General features: G+C 34.2%; 1 protein-coding gene across 24 annotated transcripts in view; it reads right to left on the bottom strand.

The window, feature by feature from the left end:
- Positions 1-20,224, bottom strand: part of RIMS2 (regulating synaptic membrane exocytosis 2) — a 436,018-nt gene that overhangs the window by 119,112 nt on the left and 296,682 nt on the right. For 16 of the 24 annotated variants that reach the window (XM_090137872.1, XM_090137865.1, XM_090137871.1 and 13 more), the window contains 2 exons: positions 8,451-8,630; positions 7,201-7,310 (listed from right to left, as the gene is read on the bottom strand). In XM_090137872.1, the coding sequence (XP_089993998.1) occupies positions 7,201-7,310; positions 8,451-8,630 (290 nt within the window). Of the gene's footprint in view, positions 1-488; positions 537-6,366; positions 6,400-7,200; positions 7,311-8,450; positions 8,631-15,041; positions 15,105-17,349; positions 17,416-20,224 lie in introns of all 24 variants that reach the window. The other 8 variants (XM_090137879.1, XM_090137868.1, XM_090137884.1 and 5 more) reach the window with 4 other exon arrangements.

The following is a 20,224-nucleotide window of genomic DNA, read 5'->3' as shown; positions in this document are numbered from 1 at the left end:
TCACACTAACTTCCTTTGTCTGATGACTGAAATGTCTTCCAAGCAGGATGAGGGACATCATGCAAATTGTTCTAAGAATTTCAGTGTAATGCCCTTTTTCACTCTTTGTTCAGCATCATCACTCTACCTATACAAACGTGGAAAGAAAAAGTACTATGCTACAATAATATTGACTTCATTGCCTGCCAAAGTATGCATGAAAAGTAGTGTGTACAATGTCTAAGATCTGGCTGAGGATGTAACTTGATAGTAGTGACAGAGTAGAGTACTTTGACAGAGGAATAAAAATGTAAAGTGATTTTTGTAGGCTGAACTATTTATAGTATTCACAAACTGGCAAATAAACCATGATATATTTAATTTATTCGTCTTGAGCTTAAAATTTTTCTCTGGATTTTGAGTTTTAAAACAAGCTGGCCAGCAAAGGTACCCTACATGCTCATGGGAAAATGTTTCTAAAGCAGATAGGCACTTGTGGTCAGACAGACCTGCCTCAGCCTCTGATTCCTGTACTCCAATACGCTTGTTTTCTTCATCTTCTGCTGCATTTGTACAAGCAAGGTATGAAAGGGGGGAAAAAAGCAAGACAAAAACATGCATGCTTTGTTACAAGCTGATCAAAGAAGAGGTAAACATCAAACAAAAGACATCCACAATAACATACAAACCCTCAGTCTGCAGCATACATTATTTTCTGAGTGAATTACAGATTAAATAAGTGCTTCTGTTATATTTAGTATCATCTCTAACAACTTCAGTGAGTTTCTTCTGTAAGTAATGATATTCATATGCAGTCATTTTCTTAGTAAACTACTGAAACACTGAAAAGTAGACATTAAATACCAAGGCAGAGAAAGCAGACATATACTGATACATCATTGGTTCACAAGTATCTACTGCTTGGCTTTGCTTTAGTTTCTCTAGCAATAGAGGACCAAGCCCACATTCTCAAAAAACATTTTTAAGACTGTGTACAAATCCTAACTAAGTGGGCATACTCACTACCTCAATATGTGCAGGAGAAACAACTCAAACATTTTTCCAGGTTGGAAAAAACACCACCTCAATTTTCCAGGCAATTGGCTTTGCACCTGGATTTCACAGAATTCATAAAGACAAGCACTTCTCCATCAGTACTTACAGGTAGAGAAAAAATACTGCCTAGAGCATACCTAAATGTTAGAGAACATTGAAATAGCTGGAAACAACAGTGGAGGTATATATATGACTAAAGACAAGCAACACAGATCCACTTGTTTTATCCCATTAACGAAGAAACAAAAATTGCTTTCATGACAAAACTCACCTAATATCAGTTAACAGCAGAAATAACACAAAGTTGAGCTGAATAAATTGTGCAGCATAATCTTGCTTTCACTTAAATGCCATTTATTAGGCACGTTCTGATTGATGTAATATACTGTAGCTCTTCAATATTCAGATTATAATTCTTATTGACTTTTTTCGTACTCTTTTTTACAGATTCTTTACAGTTATCTCATTATTTGTATGTGTAACTACAGAAGTCACTGAATTATTCTACTTCAGGATTAGCTTGCATGCAATCAAAATTTTCAAACTGCTTATTCTAGCAGGTGATTGCTAATAGGGAGAAAGATTAAGGTAATAATCAATGCCAACATAATGGAAACTAATTTCTAGCCAGATATCTCTTCTGCAATTTCGTATTAAAAGCATGGCATTTAAATCCTAATTGAAATTTTGTCCATGTTGTAAAATACTCAGTAGACATACCATGTCTACAGTCAAACTTCTCTTATAAAAAAAATGTCACATATAAATGCTGTGCCTAACATTTTCCACAATTTATTCTTCTATGGGAATTGAACCAAAATGGTTTTGGCACTTTTGTACCCCAGCATATAAATAAAGCATGGTTGTCATGAGCACAGCTGTATGACTGTTTGCTCATTGTTTTTTTTTATGCTCTTGCTAGACTCAAAACCTAGAAGTTAATACCTTCAAATGGTATGAAGACAGAAGTGTTTAATTCCTCCTTTTGGCATTCTAAGAGCAAAGTATGAACCATTACTTATGGCTCTTATGAACCTTTCACGTAATCATCAGCCTTGTGTTATGGGTAGCATTTCCTCTATTTTTTCACTGGAAATTGTACTAACACAAATAAAATATTTTAATAGTCCTCACAGCAGTTAGGGGCTGAAACCTGCCACTCCCCCAGAAAGTGAACTAAGCATCCACAAGTAAAACACAAAGGTATATTTTTTGCAAATTCTCAGGAGAAATCAACTACTTGAGGTAGCTTCATGCAAGGCAGCCGCTTGCTGTCAAGTACACATAATGCAAGAGTTATCCTGTGCAAGAACTAGCATCGCACAGCCAATACCACAGAAAGACATGCACAAAAAGGGAGTGAGCGCAAAGATATTTCTGCATTTTTTATTCTGCAATTTGACTCAGTCATGAAGTTCTTAACCTTTCTGAAGTTAGTCCAGGTTCCTGTCCTACTTGATATATATGTGATCAATCATGTCATACAAAGCAAACTGCCAGTATGCCATGTATTTTTAAAAGGCTGTGAAAACACAGCTGATGGAATACAATAGAACTAAGACCAGTGTGAATACAGGTTCCCTGTAATTTTTCCACATTCCATCAAGCCATGATAGATCACTGAAAAACACAAAGTAAAATTCTTTCCCATTTTGCAAAATTATGTCTCAGTTCACAGGAAACAATGCTCTGATTGAGAGAAAATAGTAGTAAACAGTAGCTCTGTTTTCTTAACTATCACTCTATCTCAGCAACTCACATTCCATACAACAGTACAATTGTCAGTATAGCTATTTTCTTTTCAAAAACATGAAAATGTAGGAGTTATGGCTGTCAGCTATCTCTGATTAAAGTTAATCATCTACTGCTGTTAATTCCATTTGTAGGTAATTTTATTCTGGAATAAGGCCACCCATATCTGAAATTAGGAGAGGCCGCTAATAAGTATTAATGCCAGCTTTAATGGTCTCTGAAATAACTTACCCAAGACACCAGATTATTATGAGATCATGTAATTATAGTCTGAACCACAAAGGCGTAAATAGAACAGCAAATTCTGTCTGAGCTCTACTATTTGCTAAATTTCTCAGCACTTCAATTTTATACTTTCAAGTTTTATCATGGTTGCATGGCTTGACGTAATTTTCTAGTCTTTTGTCTGAGTGAATGATGATGTGGGCTTTTTTTTAACAGAGATAAAGAAAGAAATGGTAATATTTATTCTTAAGAATGAAAAGGAAAAATCTCCTTCAGGAAAAAAATACTTTGGCTTGTAATTAACAGCAAATCAAAAGGGCTAATACTGAATACTTTTAAGATCACTTTATGTTGACCTACTTCAATTAGTAGCAAGCAGTTCATTCTTCTATAAGCATTAGGAAGAAGAAATACATGGCCACAAATGAGAGAAAAAAATCTTGATAACACTTAGAGGTTATAAATATTACAGTATTCACTTACTGTCTATCATACAAGTAATATAGAACATTTAAGAAGTATATAACTATTTCAATGCTAAAATGGGGTTCAATTTAATAATATTGTTCCTGTACTCTCCTCAGAGCTTCTCTTCTCCAAGTGGAACAAACCCAACTCCCTCAGCCTTTCTTCATTGGTGAGGTGCTCCAGCTCTCTGATACCTGTTTCAGAGACATACAGTGACTCTGAACAGGTTGATCTGACATTGAATGTGTGGCAGCTGCACTGATTAAGGAATTAGCCACTATTTCACGACAAAAGACTGTAAATGGAATATAGCTAATCATACCTGCATGTTCTGCTAATGAAGGGAACTGAGAAGAAGGCATTGGTGTTAACATTCTACTGTTAGGAATGGACATTCATAGCTACCTGGATAGATTTCTTAAAATAAACTTCTCTAGCTCTTCTGGAGTTTTGACATAAGGCATAATAGGAAAATTCAGATGTCCTGGAGCAAAGATCTGCAACCACGTGCAGTTCACTGAACTAAATCTCAAAACCAATTTCATTAAATTCTGATCCTAATCTGTAAAACAAGTGCCCTTCTTCCTGCAGCTTCCTTCCCTTCCTGTTCAAGTCACATGGCTGTAAGCACGGTTCTCAGATGGAATACTGCACTGGAACAAGAAATCTCCTGAACTACAAATAGCTTCTTCACTTCTACCTGAGTGCCAGTACTTTCACTATATTTTAAGAAATGTTATGCAATCACAGCGATATAACAGATTATTCAAATTTATACAAATTCAATGAGGATAACGTAGGAGCTACAGAAGTATTTCTTGTTCTTTTGCAAAAATCAAATGGCTTCTAACAATTGTTTGTCTAAAACATATATTTAATTAACTCCTTTATATAGTATAATTTTGACTTAATTTTGTCAACAATAACATCCTTCATTTTGAAATACAGAAAGATTAACCTTCCCAGCATATTTCCATGCAATATAAAGATCCTCTCCCTCATTTAGGTTAATTATATGCTTCTGTAAGAACAGAAGGGACTACTTCTCTGAGACAATGACATTTTCTAGTACAACTTTTCTTACTAAGATAACTCTTCAGATTATCAGCTGATCATATAATAACACATACAAGTCTACTTAAATGTCTGTAAGATTTTCAGATTTACTCACTGATTTATTTGTTAAATAATAACATAAACCACTTTACAAGTCAGCGTTTTCAAATCTACCACATTTCTGTTGTTTTTTTTTTTCTTGCACTTCCATTGCTTAAAATAACCTTTTGTAAAATGCAATTCTCCAACAGTCAAAAACTATTATTAATCGTAATTATGTTCTGTCACTGCTAAAAGTTAGGTAATCTTCTGTTCCTGTAGAGGGTTATTCTTTTTATAGAAAAAGATTAGTTACCTTAAAGAAAATGTAAAATCCTAAAGATGGATAGAAAAGGCCTCAGAATAAAATTACATTGTAATTGGAATATGATCTCTTAATTCACGACAGGAAATTACACAGAATACTGTGTGAAAGCTGGAAAACTATGGACTATGTTTTTAACAACACCTTTATATATGTAAAATAAAATATGTAATGTGTCTAGGTACTGTGGCTTGAGTCTCTCGTGACACTGATTGCATTTTGAAACTCTGCTAACTGTGGATTTCAAAATTTTCCATTGCCCGTATTTTCCAAAAAGACCACTTTAGACAGAGGTATGGAAAAATATTACTCAGTCTTTGAGTAAACACAAACAGAGTTTCTCAAGTCCCATCAGTACTTACCAGAGAAATTAATTCTAGCAATCCTATAAAAAATAATTATTTCATTGTATTTATTGTATTTCTCGCTACAAAACCTATGTTGTAAATAAGATTGCTACTCTCTCTAATCAAACATAGTAAAAATATACAGTACTTCACAATAACTGCCCCGGAGAGCTCACAGTCTAAGTAAATATGCTAAGCAGAGAGCAGGGTAAGTGGTAAAACATGAAAGCGTGTATAGCAATGACAGTAAATATCAGGCGATTAGATGTGATTATTTCCTGGCACATCTAACTGTATTTCATATTAGCATTTCACAACACATAAGACGACGGAGAAATGAATATACCAGTGTGATGATCTGAGAAAACAGTTTCTTGTCATGAAGTTTTGCTTCCAAAATGGAAATAAGCACCATAAACATTATAAATACTAAATTAAAAAGTCTGATGAGACAAATACAGTTATACTACATGTAAGACCCTCAGTGATATAACAAAGGACTGCAATTGATATCTTATGTGTGGTTAAGCAAATTGAATGGTTTCAATTGTAAAAAATATAAGGGAATATAATTTTAAGAGGAAGTACTATCACTTTCTTTAAAAGACTATCTTGATTTAATTAATTTTTACTCCTATATTCTTAAAAAAAAATCTACTGAGCAATTACATAAATTACATTTGCAATAAAAACGTGGTTTTGATTCAGTGCGTGGTTGACATTAAACATGTTAAATAGCCTCATGTACTTAGATGTCAGTATCTGCATTAAGTACTAATCCTGAAAAGATGCAACTATGTAGATTAACTGGCTTTCATATAACTTGAAGTAGTCTTACTTGTTTAGTGTAAATCCTTTGTTTTAAAAATGGGTATATGTCTAGGTACTTTTCAGTGATTATTGTGTTCAGATAATTCCACTCATTCTTTTTTCATCTAGAATCCCATAATATGTATGAGTCATAGGTCTGAATATAAAAAGGACTGAACAATTATCACAATGTTTCTGACTACGTCTATGCAATAAAGTAACATCAATTGCAGTTGGGTTTATTTTTCCCCAATCCAGCCTCTCACAAAGGCTTTCGGGTGAAAAACGAACCCTCCTTTATGTACAGACCTTCATAAGGTTCTATCTCCTTGTCTCCATTGTCTAGGGAAAGTAACAAAAACAAAACAAAAAAGAAACAAAAAAAGGGAACCAAAGCACAGGGGTTAAAAACAACATAAGTTTTACAAAAGATACAATATACATGTTCAGAAGGATTAAAAAAAAAATAGAAAAGGAGCGCATATGACCATTTAAACTGATTTTGCACGACACATTTAGATATTGAAAGTGGAAAGGTGAAAATGTATTTGCTATCAAAAACATGTCTACAGTCCTTTTTCTAAACATTTTGGAAGATGCCTCCATTGACCAGTGCTTTTACGAGACATTAAAGATCAGCACAACAACAGTAACATTAAAGCATGAATTATGAAATATCTTGCTGGCCTTTCCTATTTTAAAAGTTATTACTTCTTTTCTTGCTCTTCCTGTTTCAGGGTGCACAGGTTTTATATCAGTACTCTGTAACATACACCATCTAGCCCACAAGTGATCAGCTACACTACTAACTCCCAGAAAGAAGTTTTATCACTAAATAACATAGAAAAGATCATTTCCTGCACTTGTTGAAGTCAATGACAAAATAACTCTTGAGTTCAGAAGGAACAGGATTATGCTAATAGTTCATATTGTTGATCACTACTGCAATGCTGATGATCCAATTCAGTCAAGAGTACAGTAGATGTTAAAATATAATAAAATGCAATACAAAATACAATATTATCAAATCCTAGTTCTGCACACAAAAACTCAAGAGTTTTAATTCCCCAAAGAGAAATAAGAAACACACTTGACCTCCACGAGCATTTTGCAATGTCATTAAGGAGAAAACCACACACTTACTTCTCTCCAAAGTCCCTTTTGGTGGGAGCTGTGGTAACTGCCTGCCCCTTCTTCCTACTACTGGAGTACTTGATGGACTTGTCTGAACAGACCCAGTTCGAGGATGTGACCTATGAGACACATATCAAAACAAACCATAGCAATTAAATGGCACATTCATCCTTAAATACCTTCAAGAACTGATAAAAGTACTAATTAAATTTTGGCTCACTTGGGATCCTTGCATTCCCATAGTGAAACTACTAATTCTTTAAAAACAACAAGAAAAAAAGAAATATCTCCCTAGAAAAAAAGAAGAAAAAAAAACAAACAAAATCAAAGCACACAAGCTAAACTAAGGCTAAGCACCCATAAGATGATTGTTTGCACAGTCAAGCCAGAAAATGTACTGTATGTGCATTCATGTGCATATGGAAATAACACATGCATGCACATACTATTATTCACAGGCCAAATTCAACTATCTTTATTCAATTTTTATTTGGTTAAATTCCCATTGAGTGGTAAAGATATTATAGAAATTTAAATAAACAAAGTAATAAACTGAGGAAAGACACTGGGATTTGACCAACTGTCACTGGGGATTTGATGATACTATCTCTCACTTTCAGAAAGCAAAAGAATGTCTTCTGCAGTTCCAAAATAAGGAGAAGTGTGCTGAATATCTAGACCAAAATGTACTCATCTTTTTACTGCATTATGTTTAAGCTCAGAGTAATGTATAGATATCTGCAAAGTGTCAATCACTAAGATAAAATATTTAACAGGAACGATACAGACTATGGCACAGTAAAATGTAGTCAGAGAAAATGGTGGTTAAAATGGAAGTTAAAACACAAAGTTAATACAGTCCAAATGAAGAAACATTTTTGTTTAAAAAATAAAGTTTCATTTGATGTTATGATGGTTCTTCCATAACTGATGTCTGATGAACACAAACAATTTCTCATTCTGTAAGATAAGAATATGATAGTTATGAGGTGCTTCATGTGGGAAACTATCTAGGATTCCTGGTCAATGAGAAATCACAAACAAATGTAGTTAAATAGTTAGTAGACACTTTAAAATGGCAGTCACACCATTATATCCAGAGTAGAATATAAATAGTGTGTTGACACTGACAAGGTTAGTATCTACTGCTACTAGTGATCAGCTAAGGATGAGAGGCGATACCAATTAGCTACTGGGAAAATAAAATGGTGAGCTGGTGGGGCAGAAGGGGATTAGTCTGATTGATTTGTCTGTTTCACCTCGGTAAGGCAGGTGAAGGAGGGGCAGATCTTCCAGTCATTAATGAAGGCATCGACCTGATGAGGTTTGAGTCAGGACGCTCTGTGGATCGGGAGCGGGAGTTGGTCCGCTCTAGCATAGGACGTTGCTCTGTTGATCTGGATCTTTGATATGGCTGTCTATCTGCTGCTTCACAATTCCTGTAATGTTAGTCAAAAAGCAGCTCGGTTGACTTTTCTATTAGTTGTAAAATATGCTGCATGATACTGGTTTGGAGAAAGTCATTTTGTTATGCACATTTTCTTTGGTAAATTTCTGAGTTCGCTTCTTGATTACATACAGTTTTTTAAACATGTATGCTTTGGTTTGCTCCAAACTCTTGATAAATGGGCTGAAATGTTTCCAGTGTCTCAGTAATGACTATCTATGCAATAGTCTGTTTCCTGACAATTTCTGAGTAAAAAATATTGTTGTTTTGTAATTAATACATCAACGTTGGAGGAAAAGAATAGATGATACAATTCTCACTGAAGCTTAACTGTGCATTTTAATTGAGCAATTTAACTCACATGACTAGATTTTTTTCAGACTGCATTATCTTCAGAGGTGGTGCTCTTTAACAACCATTTGTGGGAAAGTCCACAGCAAATTCAGTCACGTTCCAGATGTTATAATTACTACATAGCACTGTTAAATGCTACTAAACTCAAGATGTCTGCCAAAATACTGGCTACGCTATAGCGACAGATCCATATGCAGTACACAGAGTACAGTCACAAGATCTACAATGCCATTAGTACTGGCAGAGGTTCTTTGTAGTGGACAAATACTGGTTTACAATACAAAAAAAAAATAAAATCTAACCTTCAACCTCAAGAACAGTGACAAAACAGCGATTAAAACAGTCAGCATTGGAGACACAACACAGAGAAAGCACACCAATCAGAAAATAAATTTCTGGATGATCTAGTTTCGCCTCCTACTATCATAGCCAATTAATCATGTATTTTCTTTCAGAAATTAAACAAATCTCACCTTTCTTGACAATGTAACTGTTCTGTTTTCAAGGAGTACTAATGGCTAGCAATGTGCTAAAGTCGATAAAATTACAGCAATTTTAAAAGTAAAAAATACACCCTCCTGAAGCTGCTTATTAATTTCATATTCCTTCTATTAGAGTACCTGCGTGGCAACAGAATAAACACCATGAATATATGTATCCGTTTGATCTTTCTCTTGAACTGTGCTGTGCATTTTGCAATGAAGTCAGAGTGACTGGATGTGCAACAAAAAGCCAAACTTTATTTAGTATCAAAAAAGAAAGAGACATACTACAGCCTCATTATGAGGAGTCTTAGGTCATTAACAGTGCTTTTTTTCTAAAACACCATAATGAGACAGAATGTACTTTTCTCTATGGTGGCTAACTTTGCTGAATGGATGGATGCTCATTAAAATGAATGTCTTCCATGAGGTAATAACTGGATTCTTTGAGGATAACAAGGAATGGCCACAGACAAGTTCAGAATAATACCATTCACCAAGAACCTATGTCTACAAGCTCATAACAAGCAAACACACCACAGCGAGAAACATAAGCTGAGGCACTAAAATATCAGAAGAAAAATACAATGAGCCTGGAACAAAACCACAATTAAATTACCTCACTTCTTCTATCAGTTCTGTTTCTGAATGGGAAGCTTCATCAGCAAAAACATCCACTGTCTCGCTTCTTTTACATTGTGGGCAGACAAAGAAACACAACCTTAGCTTTGATTTGAACATTGCTTAGTTTGGGTAACTTTTTAAGAGTTTTCAGTGCTATAAAAGGTGCACGGTGGCTAAAAAATAGCTTTGATTGTGGGAATGTGAAATGATTCCTTGATTCAGCATAACTGCAGTAGAGAAAACAGCCAAGATCCAGACAACCCACCCCTTCATTTGTAATCACACACATAAGATCAGTGAGCCCACAGAGACTTCCTTTCTTATTCTGGTCTCCTACCAAAAGTGGGCATCTTTCCATCTCCAATTTCTCCTTCCCAACAGCAGGACGTACAGAGCGACAGGTGAGCAGCAACCATGATTCACTTAAACACTTCATGAGAAGATAAGGCTCTCTCATTTCTTACTCCTAAAGCCTCATTCTCTTTAGCTGTTAAATAACAAGTGGCTTTTAGGATGTTAGAGATCTAACTCACTGCCTCATTTAGAAAGTAGGAAAACTTCTTTTTACCATTAAGGCTTAGCGGGCATGTTTCTGTTCTTTCTGTACTCTCTGAAGAGTATCACGGTGCCACTATATCTAAAAGCCTCATTTTTCATATTCAATAGTTAATCTAAATATTCCATTTACTGCAATCTGCACCTGGCATTTACTTCAGGTGGAAAAAACAACTGGGAGTTTCAGTAAGTGAAGGAGAACACAGATTTTTGCTTTTTGATCAACCTTTGGTGCCACTGTTGCTTTTGTAGATCAGAGGATCTGGAGTCTAAGTTGAATCTTGAGATTCAGTTATTACCTTCAAGTTACAGGTTTAGATGCTGCAAACGTCTGAATACCCGCAGTGTAGGAAATGGAATGGTATATAAGCACAATGACAGCCTTCTGTGTGAAACCATCTCTGGTTAATCATACACATCCAGAAAACAATTAAAAAGACACATTAGTGTCTGAGTGAAATGGGCATATTCTTTGTTCTAAAGCTTTGGGATTTTTTTGTCCTTTCCACAGTAGAAATGTACTATAAATTCCAGGTCTTCAGACAAGAAATGTCCCCTTTACAGAAATAATCCCACTCCAATAATCTGCTTGAGCAGCAAAGCTCCCCATCTAACACAATATACAACTACACATTAGCATCACAATTTGGCCATAGGCACTAAGGGGGGGGTTGAATTAAAAAAGACATTAATGACTTTTCAGACTACATTCTTGAGTGCTTATGCTCCCAAGTTGTCTAGATGATACTTTCTTCTAGCCTGACTGGAAGTCATAAAATATGAACCACTTTTTAAATTTGATTTTTAAAGAGGAAAAAATGATAGTCAAGGTATTCATCAGTCATATAATATTTTGAAGTACACAGCAGCCGTTTATCTCTGCCAACAGAATTGTCATTATAAAAAATAAAGTTAATGAAATGTCAAATAATGACTTTCCTCTTCATAGTTTTGCCTAAAATAACATCCTTCTTTTTCCTGTCTAAGGAAAACAAGCTTGGTAGTGGGCCATTCCTCTGTCAAAATCTGTGAGACTTGTGAGCATAACTCTCACACCAAGAAAAGAGTAGAGCAATGTTTACATCTTAAGCAAGCACATCTATCACACTGAAACTGTTAGAGCACACTTGCAGGAAAGCTCTGCAAGCATTAAAAATTTATTTTTATATTCCAAACTCATTCAAATTAGAATTAGAATCCCATCATATTTAGGTAGCACTGTATATTCTAGTAACTAAAATATCTAATCAAACGTGCTAGAACCTTTTTTTGTTAACTACTGATTTATCTGCATTGTTCTACACTCATATCCAGAAATTTCAATAGATAATTTTATCCCAGTACAGAAAGTAACCAATTTTGATTTTCAATTTTTCAGATTTGTTACTTCTTAACAAATAAAAAGGAGAATTTACAACAAATCTGTGCATTCAATGATATAAATTCATGTATAGCGAAAGTCGTATAAATGATAAACATTTTTCCACAGTAAGCCATTGTAAGATCGTACAACACAAATGAGGATTTTTTCCTCAAAATAAGTGAAAGGAGTTTGTTTGAAATCCCACGTTTAATATTGCTTTACTGTGTTCAAGACTAACAAAATAGACTATGAGATCATGCCAATCAAAATGTAAAAAGTACTAGGTTTTTCTTGTAACAAAAAACTGAAGAAATAAAAATAGAATTTCTGTAGAAGTACTATACACTACAATTCAGATCCTAGAACATCTTTTCTTTTTATCTAGAAACACTGAACACAGAACAAAAAAAACTTCAAACTTTAGCTAATATTCAGTGGTAATACCTGTCAGTGTCTGTGGATGGTTGCTGGATTTCAATCCTTGGACATGTTATTCTTCTACTAGCTATAGAAACTTTGCTGTTTAGTCACAGACACAAGATCCTCTGTTAGCATAACATAAATAAACATGTCTACAAACAACTGAGATTTCCAGTACCAAGCAAACTTAAATTTGAGTCACAAGTACTGTCATGGAAAATGGCAAAATGGGAAATCACTGCCAAAACATTGAGATGAATTGGTGACTGAACAGCCTCACCAAATCATTCATTCACACCTTTATAGGAACTTAACATAAAACTGTGTGCTATACTTATTAAAAGCAAGAAACGTCATGCTTTTAAACACTCTTGCAAAATAAAAGCAAGAATTAAATCAATGTATTTTTGCTGCAGTAGTATTCAACTATGTTTGTATATATATATGTATATATACATACACACAAATATGCACATACAAATACACCCATGGCACTGTGGTGTATACAGCAACTACAGGTATATCTACGTGACAGTCACAGGAATGACTACAGTGCAGCACACCGTTATCTGAACTACTTTTCTACTAGTTAATGCAGCTATGTAGAGAAGCAGAAAACTGCTGCAATCCCAGGCACACTGTGCTCTTCACTGCTATGTGCATACAGCTACAGATACAGAAACAGCTGCTTACATTTTGCTTAGGTATCTGTATTATGCACTGCAGTCCTTTAGTGATTCTATCACAGACATATTTAATCATACTAACACACGATAGCATAACACAAATACTAAAATGCTTAAAGAAGGCACATAGAGCTATATCTATATAGATTTACTCTTCATAATATGTTTCCTCATCAATAGATTTTTAAACGGACATTATTTCTCAAAAACAGAACCTTTCAGGTTCTTGTATTTTGCTCCCTTTCCCACAGCTTTTTGTAGATAAATTTAAATTGAGACAGAGGGCACTAAAAAATAATTCCTTTTTCAGCCTTCAAATCTTTACCTTTAATTTGATACTTAGCTATGTTAGCACGTTTTGTGTACTAAGTATACTAAAACTATTTAACATTGCTATCACAAGCAAGAACAAAAGCCTTGCTGTTTTCAGGTTCCTTGTGCACCATCCCATGAAGAACTATTACACATGGACCTTGCCATTAGATCAAATAAAATGTATGTTGAAAAGCCAGCAAACAGGGGAACAAAGCGTTAGTAAAGAAATATGCTCCCATGTAAGTCCCTGTGGCTGCACTAATGTATAGCCAAAAGACAACTGTAAATCCATCCAGTGAGAAGAGAAATTTGCACTAAAAGTGTTGCTTTTTACCCCAACTTGTAACTTGCAAGTCAAAAAAGTCACATTATCCTTCACTCTCTAAATTCCTTAAACAGAATTATTGTATTAGCAACATCTACTAGACAAATATCAATCACACTTTTATTTAAATAATATGAGGAGTACCAGTAAAGTGTAAGTAATCCCTTGGGCATATCCTCTATTTTCAGTGTACGGTATCATCTTGTACGGCTTATTTTATGCAACTGAGTATAGCCTAACAGCTTTCCAATTATCTGCTTCGGGTACCTATCTGCAAATATATATACTGACTTGTATGGCCACAAAAGAATAAATAGTACTGCAAAATTAAAAGTAGGGTTAATATTAAATTTACTGCAAAAAATAACCTAATGCATAGAATTAGCTAAATATTCATGCACAATTAACATCTTATTATTTGTATGCACAAAACTGCAGCTTTTGAGATACCAATATAAATTATTATTTTGTGTAATTACACAACAGATGATTTTGAGTTTTGTAGCTCCGATTAGACTTCCTTAAGGAAAACTTCCCAGTAAATCAGTGGGAGTTTCACTTAAGAACTTTCAGATTTATCAGAAACTTGGATCCAAACCACACGTTTATTTTCATCAGCTAAAATATATCCCTGGCATCTTTTGAGATATAGAAAGGCAGAAGAAGCAAGGTCTGCACACTCAACCAAGGAAATAAGTAAAAATAAAGACGAAGAAAAATGTTTTAAGAGTAAAAAGAAAATGAGGGAGAGGAGGTAAAATCAAAGCATAAGTTTCTGTGAGCAAGACGTGCGTCCCTTTGATTAGGAGCCCTGTACAGCTGGGAAGAACTGAAGGGTTTAATGTACACAGAGCTTTACTCAGGTTATGCATCAATCACATGGGGAGACAAGTTAGACAGATCTGGGACTGCTTCTAAAGCTAAAAGGCATTAGGTCTCAAAGGCACATGCCCCAGCAGCACAAAGGTAGGCAGGTATTATCACTCAAAAAGCCCATTTTCATTAAAGCAGCCCTTAACAGTGAGAACATATTTTAAAAATAGTTCAAACATAATTAATGTTCTCTTTCTATTTGTTACTGAATAAAACAGCTTAATCTTGGGAAAAAAAGACAAGCACATAAATGTGCCTTGGTTTTGAGTCAAGAAAGAAAGAGATAATGAAAAATGTACTTATTGGGAATAAATTTGGAACAATAATAAAAGAACTCTTATAATAAAGATCAGAACATCTTTAGCTACATTTTAGCTACATCTGTAACACTACACTCTTTACTTACCCATAATTTTCAGCTGAACCATTGACTATATGATCTGCCCATGAACTTGCACCATTGTACCACCTTCACAATGCAGTTAAAATAAAAAAGTGTTATGAAGAAACACATGTATTATTAATAGCACTCTAATTTATATGGCATGTCCACTTCTCAATAAAATGTGAAGCTTTCCAAATGTTTCATATTATCTCTTAGGTACAAGAAAAGCAAAATCTTTTTTTAATTAAAAAAAAAAAAAAAACAAAAAAAAACCATCACAATAATTTTTTTTTTCATCATAGAATTCTTAATATATTCCACCTTTAGTTTTTTTTTGGCAGGTTAGACATGAATTTCTGCTGCATGAACTCTTAGTCTTTTTTACACCAAAGTATTTAATTTTTCAATGGCTACAATGTCTTTGTAATAATTAAGAAGTACTTGTGGAGATTTTTAATAAGGTGTTTCGTTTTTATGGTTGTTTAAAAATCTGAAGAAAACTCACTTCACTCAAATCAATGGAAACCAATTGAATTTTATACTTATATTATTCTACTTGTTGAACATGGGCAACCTAATCATTTGCAGCAGCAATTTATAAGTTGCAAGTGACATAAAAAAATACATAGAAATATTTTCTCTTAAAGTAGAAAAACAGAGAAAAGAAACAATGGGACAAAAATGATTCTTTTACTTCAGATACCAAGAGATAACATATTTAGGCACCTTAACCCACCTATGTTAGAATATGTGCAAATCACCCAATATTTGATTAAGAAGCTTCAATTCTGTATCTAGAGTTCCAGATTTTCAGGGTATAGCATTCAAACTGTGATTACCCTGCTGCTCAATGATTTTCAATATAACAGCGGGTGAGAAGCAAGACTGGGATTTTCAGAGAAGATCAAGGGAGTATGGTGTTCCCAAGTTGAATATAAGTCTCCCTTTGACTTTATTAAAAATTGCAGCGAAATTCTGCAGGACAAAGTGTTTAATGGCTTGAATATACTTATCAGAGGGTTTTCAGTGAATTTGTTCCCAGGGACCATAGCAGATGCATGAAAGATTTCTTGCATAACCTCATTTTTTCTTAACTTCTCAGGTTTCAAAATCTGAAAGTTTTGAGATATGCTCATTAACTACATGATCTCACTCCTCAGGGTCATTATGCTGAGGGAAGGCAAGAATGCAGAATATATTAGTCATTTAACTGCTCTTGCTTATTCTATATTTTTTGAAACACTTGTAGCTAGATCAATGACAAGATGAAAGTTGTTTAGTTCAGTGTAATTTAGATTAGATTTACATTTAGTTTAATCTAAATTAGAACACAGCTGCAGAAAGACAGGTGTATCTTTACACTTCCCCTGATCATATGTATCATTAAAACTGCAGCCTGTGCCTCCAGTCGGCCAGGTTTTTAGGAAAAACTTTCTGTAAAACTGCTGTTATTATAGGCACAATAAACACATAAGCAAGGCTTCAAAACTGCAGTTCATTTTATTCATAGTAATGAAATAAAAACAAATTTTTGTGCCTTGTTTAACCTGCCCCTGTACTATATACAAAGATCACATATTAACTTAAAAATGTACACAGAAATATAAAAGCTCCAATTCTACAAAGGGATAGGAAAATCAACTTGCTTCTCCCTTTGCATTTCTTTCTTTTTGAACCTTTTAAACATGAAATGCTGTTTCCAAATAGTGATTTCCTGTTGCACACCAAAAGTTTTCAGATTACACTTTTGATTTTTGTTATATTATTTTCACTGTGATCTATCATGTGGAAAAAAAACAGTACTTCTGGGTCCAGCACAGCAAACACTCATAATCATCCTGAAGACTTTTCATCCTTTTTAAGTCAGTATGAGTGTTAGCATGTCAAAACTTGAGCATCCTAAATCACTCAAGATATTAAAAAAAATAAATTGGGGGTTTTTAATTTTCCTCTAACAACTCACCATGACTGAAAATGTTTGCCATGAGAAATACGCTGCTGTTTAGTGGGGAAAAGCTTTAAGTTATACCAAACTCCTCTGTACTACTCAGATCTCCTCCTCCATCTTAAAACGAACTTTTTGTTTTTCTTTTTTTCTCAAGTTAGAGTTATTCTTAACACAAAAAATCCAGAGTGAACATAATGCTGAGCTAAAAGATAAAGCATCACTTAAAGCTCTGGAGATTAGCTGGTCTATATTTTAAAAATGCTGTATATACTGCACTGTAAATTTAAATATCATCAGTCTAGGTGAACTAAGAATTTTAGATTCTTCAGGAAAATATGTATTAATCATCTTTATCTATTTTTATTACAGAAATAAAAATACCTTTCAGGAGTATAGGTTGTGTCATCGTAATATGTATTAGGCACTCTTCTCTCATGCCTACTCCTCCTGAATATGAAATAAACAGCACAGATATTTCAGACATTTTAAAGGATGCTTATTTTAGGATGTTTTCCTACACTGTACGTTTAGTATAGCAATGAACATAGAAAATGATTACCTACTACATGTTCAGCAGTATCTTCTGAATGTATTTCTCCATATATAGGTAATTTTAAATGTCTACGTTCAAATTATATTCAGATACCAATAACATCACATTAAGGACAAATGACATTGCTCAATACATGATCATTTCACAGGAGAGAAAATTTATTTCAGTATGAAAATAGGATTTGAGCAAGAATGAAATTTCACCAAGAGTAGGATACGGATGCTACAAAATTCTTGACTGTTAAAATGAAAGCCATAAAACAAAATGGAAGAAGTTTGTTTCCTTAAGCAGAAATTTTGCCTGAAATAAACAGCAGATTTCATGCAAGATGTGCAGAAGGCACCTTTATCTGTCTTAACTCAAATGTCAAAGGTAAGTGAAAAAAAAACCAAAAAGCCACAGAGCGTGGTGTTCTCAGTGACTAATCTGAGCTATGAGAGAGAAAAGTTGAGAACAAATTTCATACTGTGATACTTTCAGCAGATTTTGCTTTGGGAAGAACTACTAATATTGGTAGGAAAATAGCATAGTTTGATTTAAAAAAACAACTCGGATAAAAAACTTGAGAACATTCTGTACTTGAGATCACGTGTATGTCAGCCAGTTTAAAATGGGGCAGTGTCAAATTATAAACCAGCACATGTAACTCTAGCAAAACGTGAACTGGGGGATACACATAAAAATGTAAATTAAGCTCTATATGCTCAGCCACTATGGTTCATATGTGTTCAATCTGAGTCCAGCAGTATGAATTGGTATTAGCTAGTGCTACCATACTATCACATTAAACATCCAAGGAAAACTGGTGTGGGATACAGAGCTACAGGGAGTTCTTGAGAAAGTCAAAGGTCCAAAGGGCACTGAAGTCACTGACGCTGTGCCTGTGCTTCTTGTCTTTCTCAGTCAATTGCTATGACAAGCATCTTGTCAATGCCACCTCCATTTCCTTTGGGAGGGAAATAGGCAGACTACTTCAAAATGAAGGAACTATCATAAAAAAATGTCAGAATAGCATTGTCAAAGAATGAATTCAGAAATCAAGGTTCTTGATAATGGAAATCCATCCTAGAACCAATTCACTAAAGACTGCTGAATTTGATAGGCAATAACTGAAACAAATACAAGTAAGAGCAAAGATGAAAGTGAACCAAGTAGCTACCTCTTCAAGGAAAAATAAAAAAGCTGCTTCAGATCGGCAGAGTACATGAGTGGCTGTGTATGATTACCAGATAAGCAATGAAGGGGCAAAGTAGGCGAGTACTTTTGATTGATACATCTGCATGACCTATTTGGCTGCAAGACATCCACAATGGTGGACTCACAGTGATTTAACTCTGTCCCAGATGAAAGACTCTTCAGTGAATGCTTGGCAGGAGAACGTTTGAGATTTTGATAACAGTGAAAACTGAAAATAGTTATTTCACATTTTAAAAAGTGAAAGAAAACAGGAAAAAGATAAAGGCTGCTTGTTATCACTATGACACTGACTGAGCTGGAAAAAATGGGAAAAAAGTGTGAAGAGAAGTGAGGAAATGTTGACTAAGAAGCAGTTTTTCATATATTTCCAAAACATAAAGAAGAGAAAATTACTTAGATTTCTTCAGTGGACAATGAGAAATTGGATAAACACTGTGCTTTAATACCTAGAGAAATATTCTCAGAACTTGAAAAGACAAACTGGATGAAAAACTAGGAAAAATGAGAGTAATGATGGGGTACTCAGAGAAAAGATAACACAAGAAGCCTGGATTGAAGAGGACCAGGATCGGTTCCTAGGCCCAAGAAATCTCAAGATACTGCTCTAACGAGGAGCTGGGGACATTTAATTTCATCTTAGATTTTCCTTTGTGACCCAGGAGGTATTAGCACTAATAAGTCTTCACTTAAGCAAAGCTCTGGAAAAGATTTATTTCATCTTACTGCTGAAATCTTGGCTTTTTCATCTTTATCACATTACTACACATCTTGCTCTTCATTTTGTTGATTTTACCCTATTTTTACTTTTTTTGACAAACTAATTTCTGTAGAAAACAAAGATGAAGGTTTGCAAGTCAAGATCCCCAAACTAATTTGATAATAGCTTCTAGTTATCAGCAATATCAAATACAGCTATCAATCTGAAACAAGTTCAGATAAACTAATGCAAATGCCAGTAAAAAACTAAGGCAAGTAACAGTAATTAAAATTAACTATTGAAAAAGCATGAGTAGATTTCACCACATATTTTCAAAAAAACAAAATAAAAATCCTCTATTTCACACGGTTTTTATATGTAAACCAAAAGTATTAAGTACACACTTTCTTCACGTTTCACGTAAAACAACATCATTTCAAAATATATGTTTAACTGAGTTCTAAAGCTTATAATGTATATTATATTATAGTATTATAATATTAATTTTTAAAACGTATTTGTTTAGAAGGGATAAGGTACTTTCAGAATTTTGCATTCTGTTTCTGTATCCAAAATGAATTTTAAACCAACTAAAAAAAAAAAAAGGTTATAAATGCTTTGAATCCAGAGCAAAAATTAATAAAATTCGCAGTGAAACTTCTATCCAGATGGAAGTGATGATTTTAATATATCAAGAGTTCTTCAGTGCTTGCTATGGAAAATGTTATAAGGTGTCTGTTATAAAGGCTGGTATGGCCTCTGCCTTATATCTGCTATTTGAAATCTGAAGTCACCTCCTTCTTTAAAGT

Source organism: Phasianus colchicus, chromosome 3, assembly GCF_987193195.1.
Source record: "Phasianus colchicus chromosome 3, bPhaCol1.hap1.1, whole genome shotgun sequence".
NCBI classification, from domain to species: Eukaryota; Metazoa; Chordata; class Aves; order Galliformes; family Phasianidae; genus Phasianus; species Phasianus colchicus.
The sequence above is the reverse complement of the archived record's forward strand: the minus strand, read 5'-3'. Positions and strand labels throughout refer to the sequence as shown.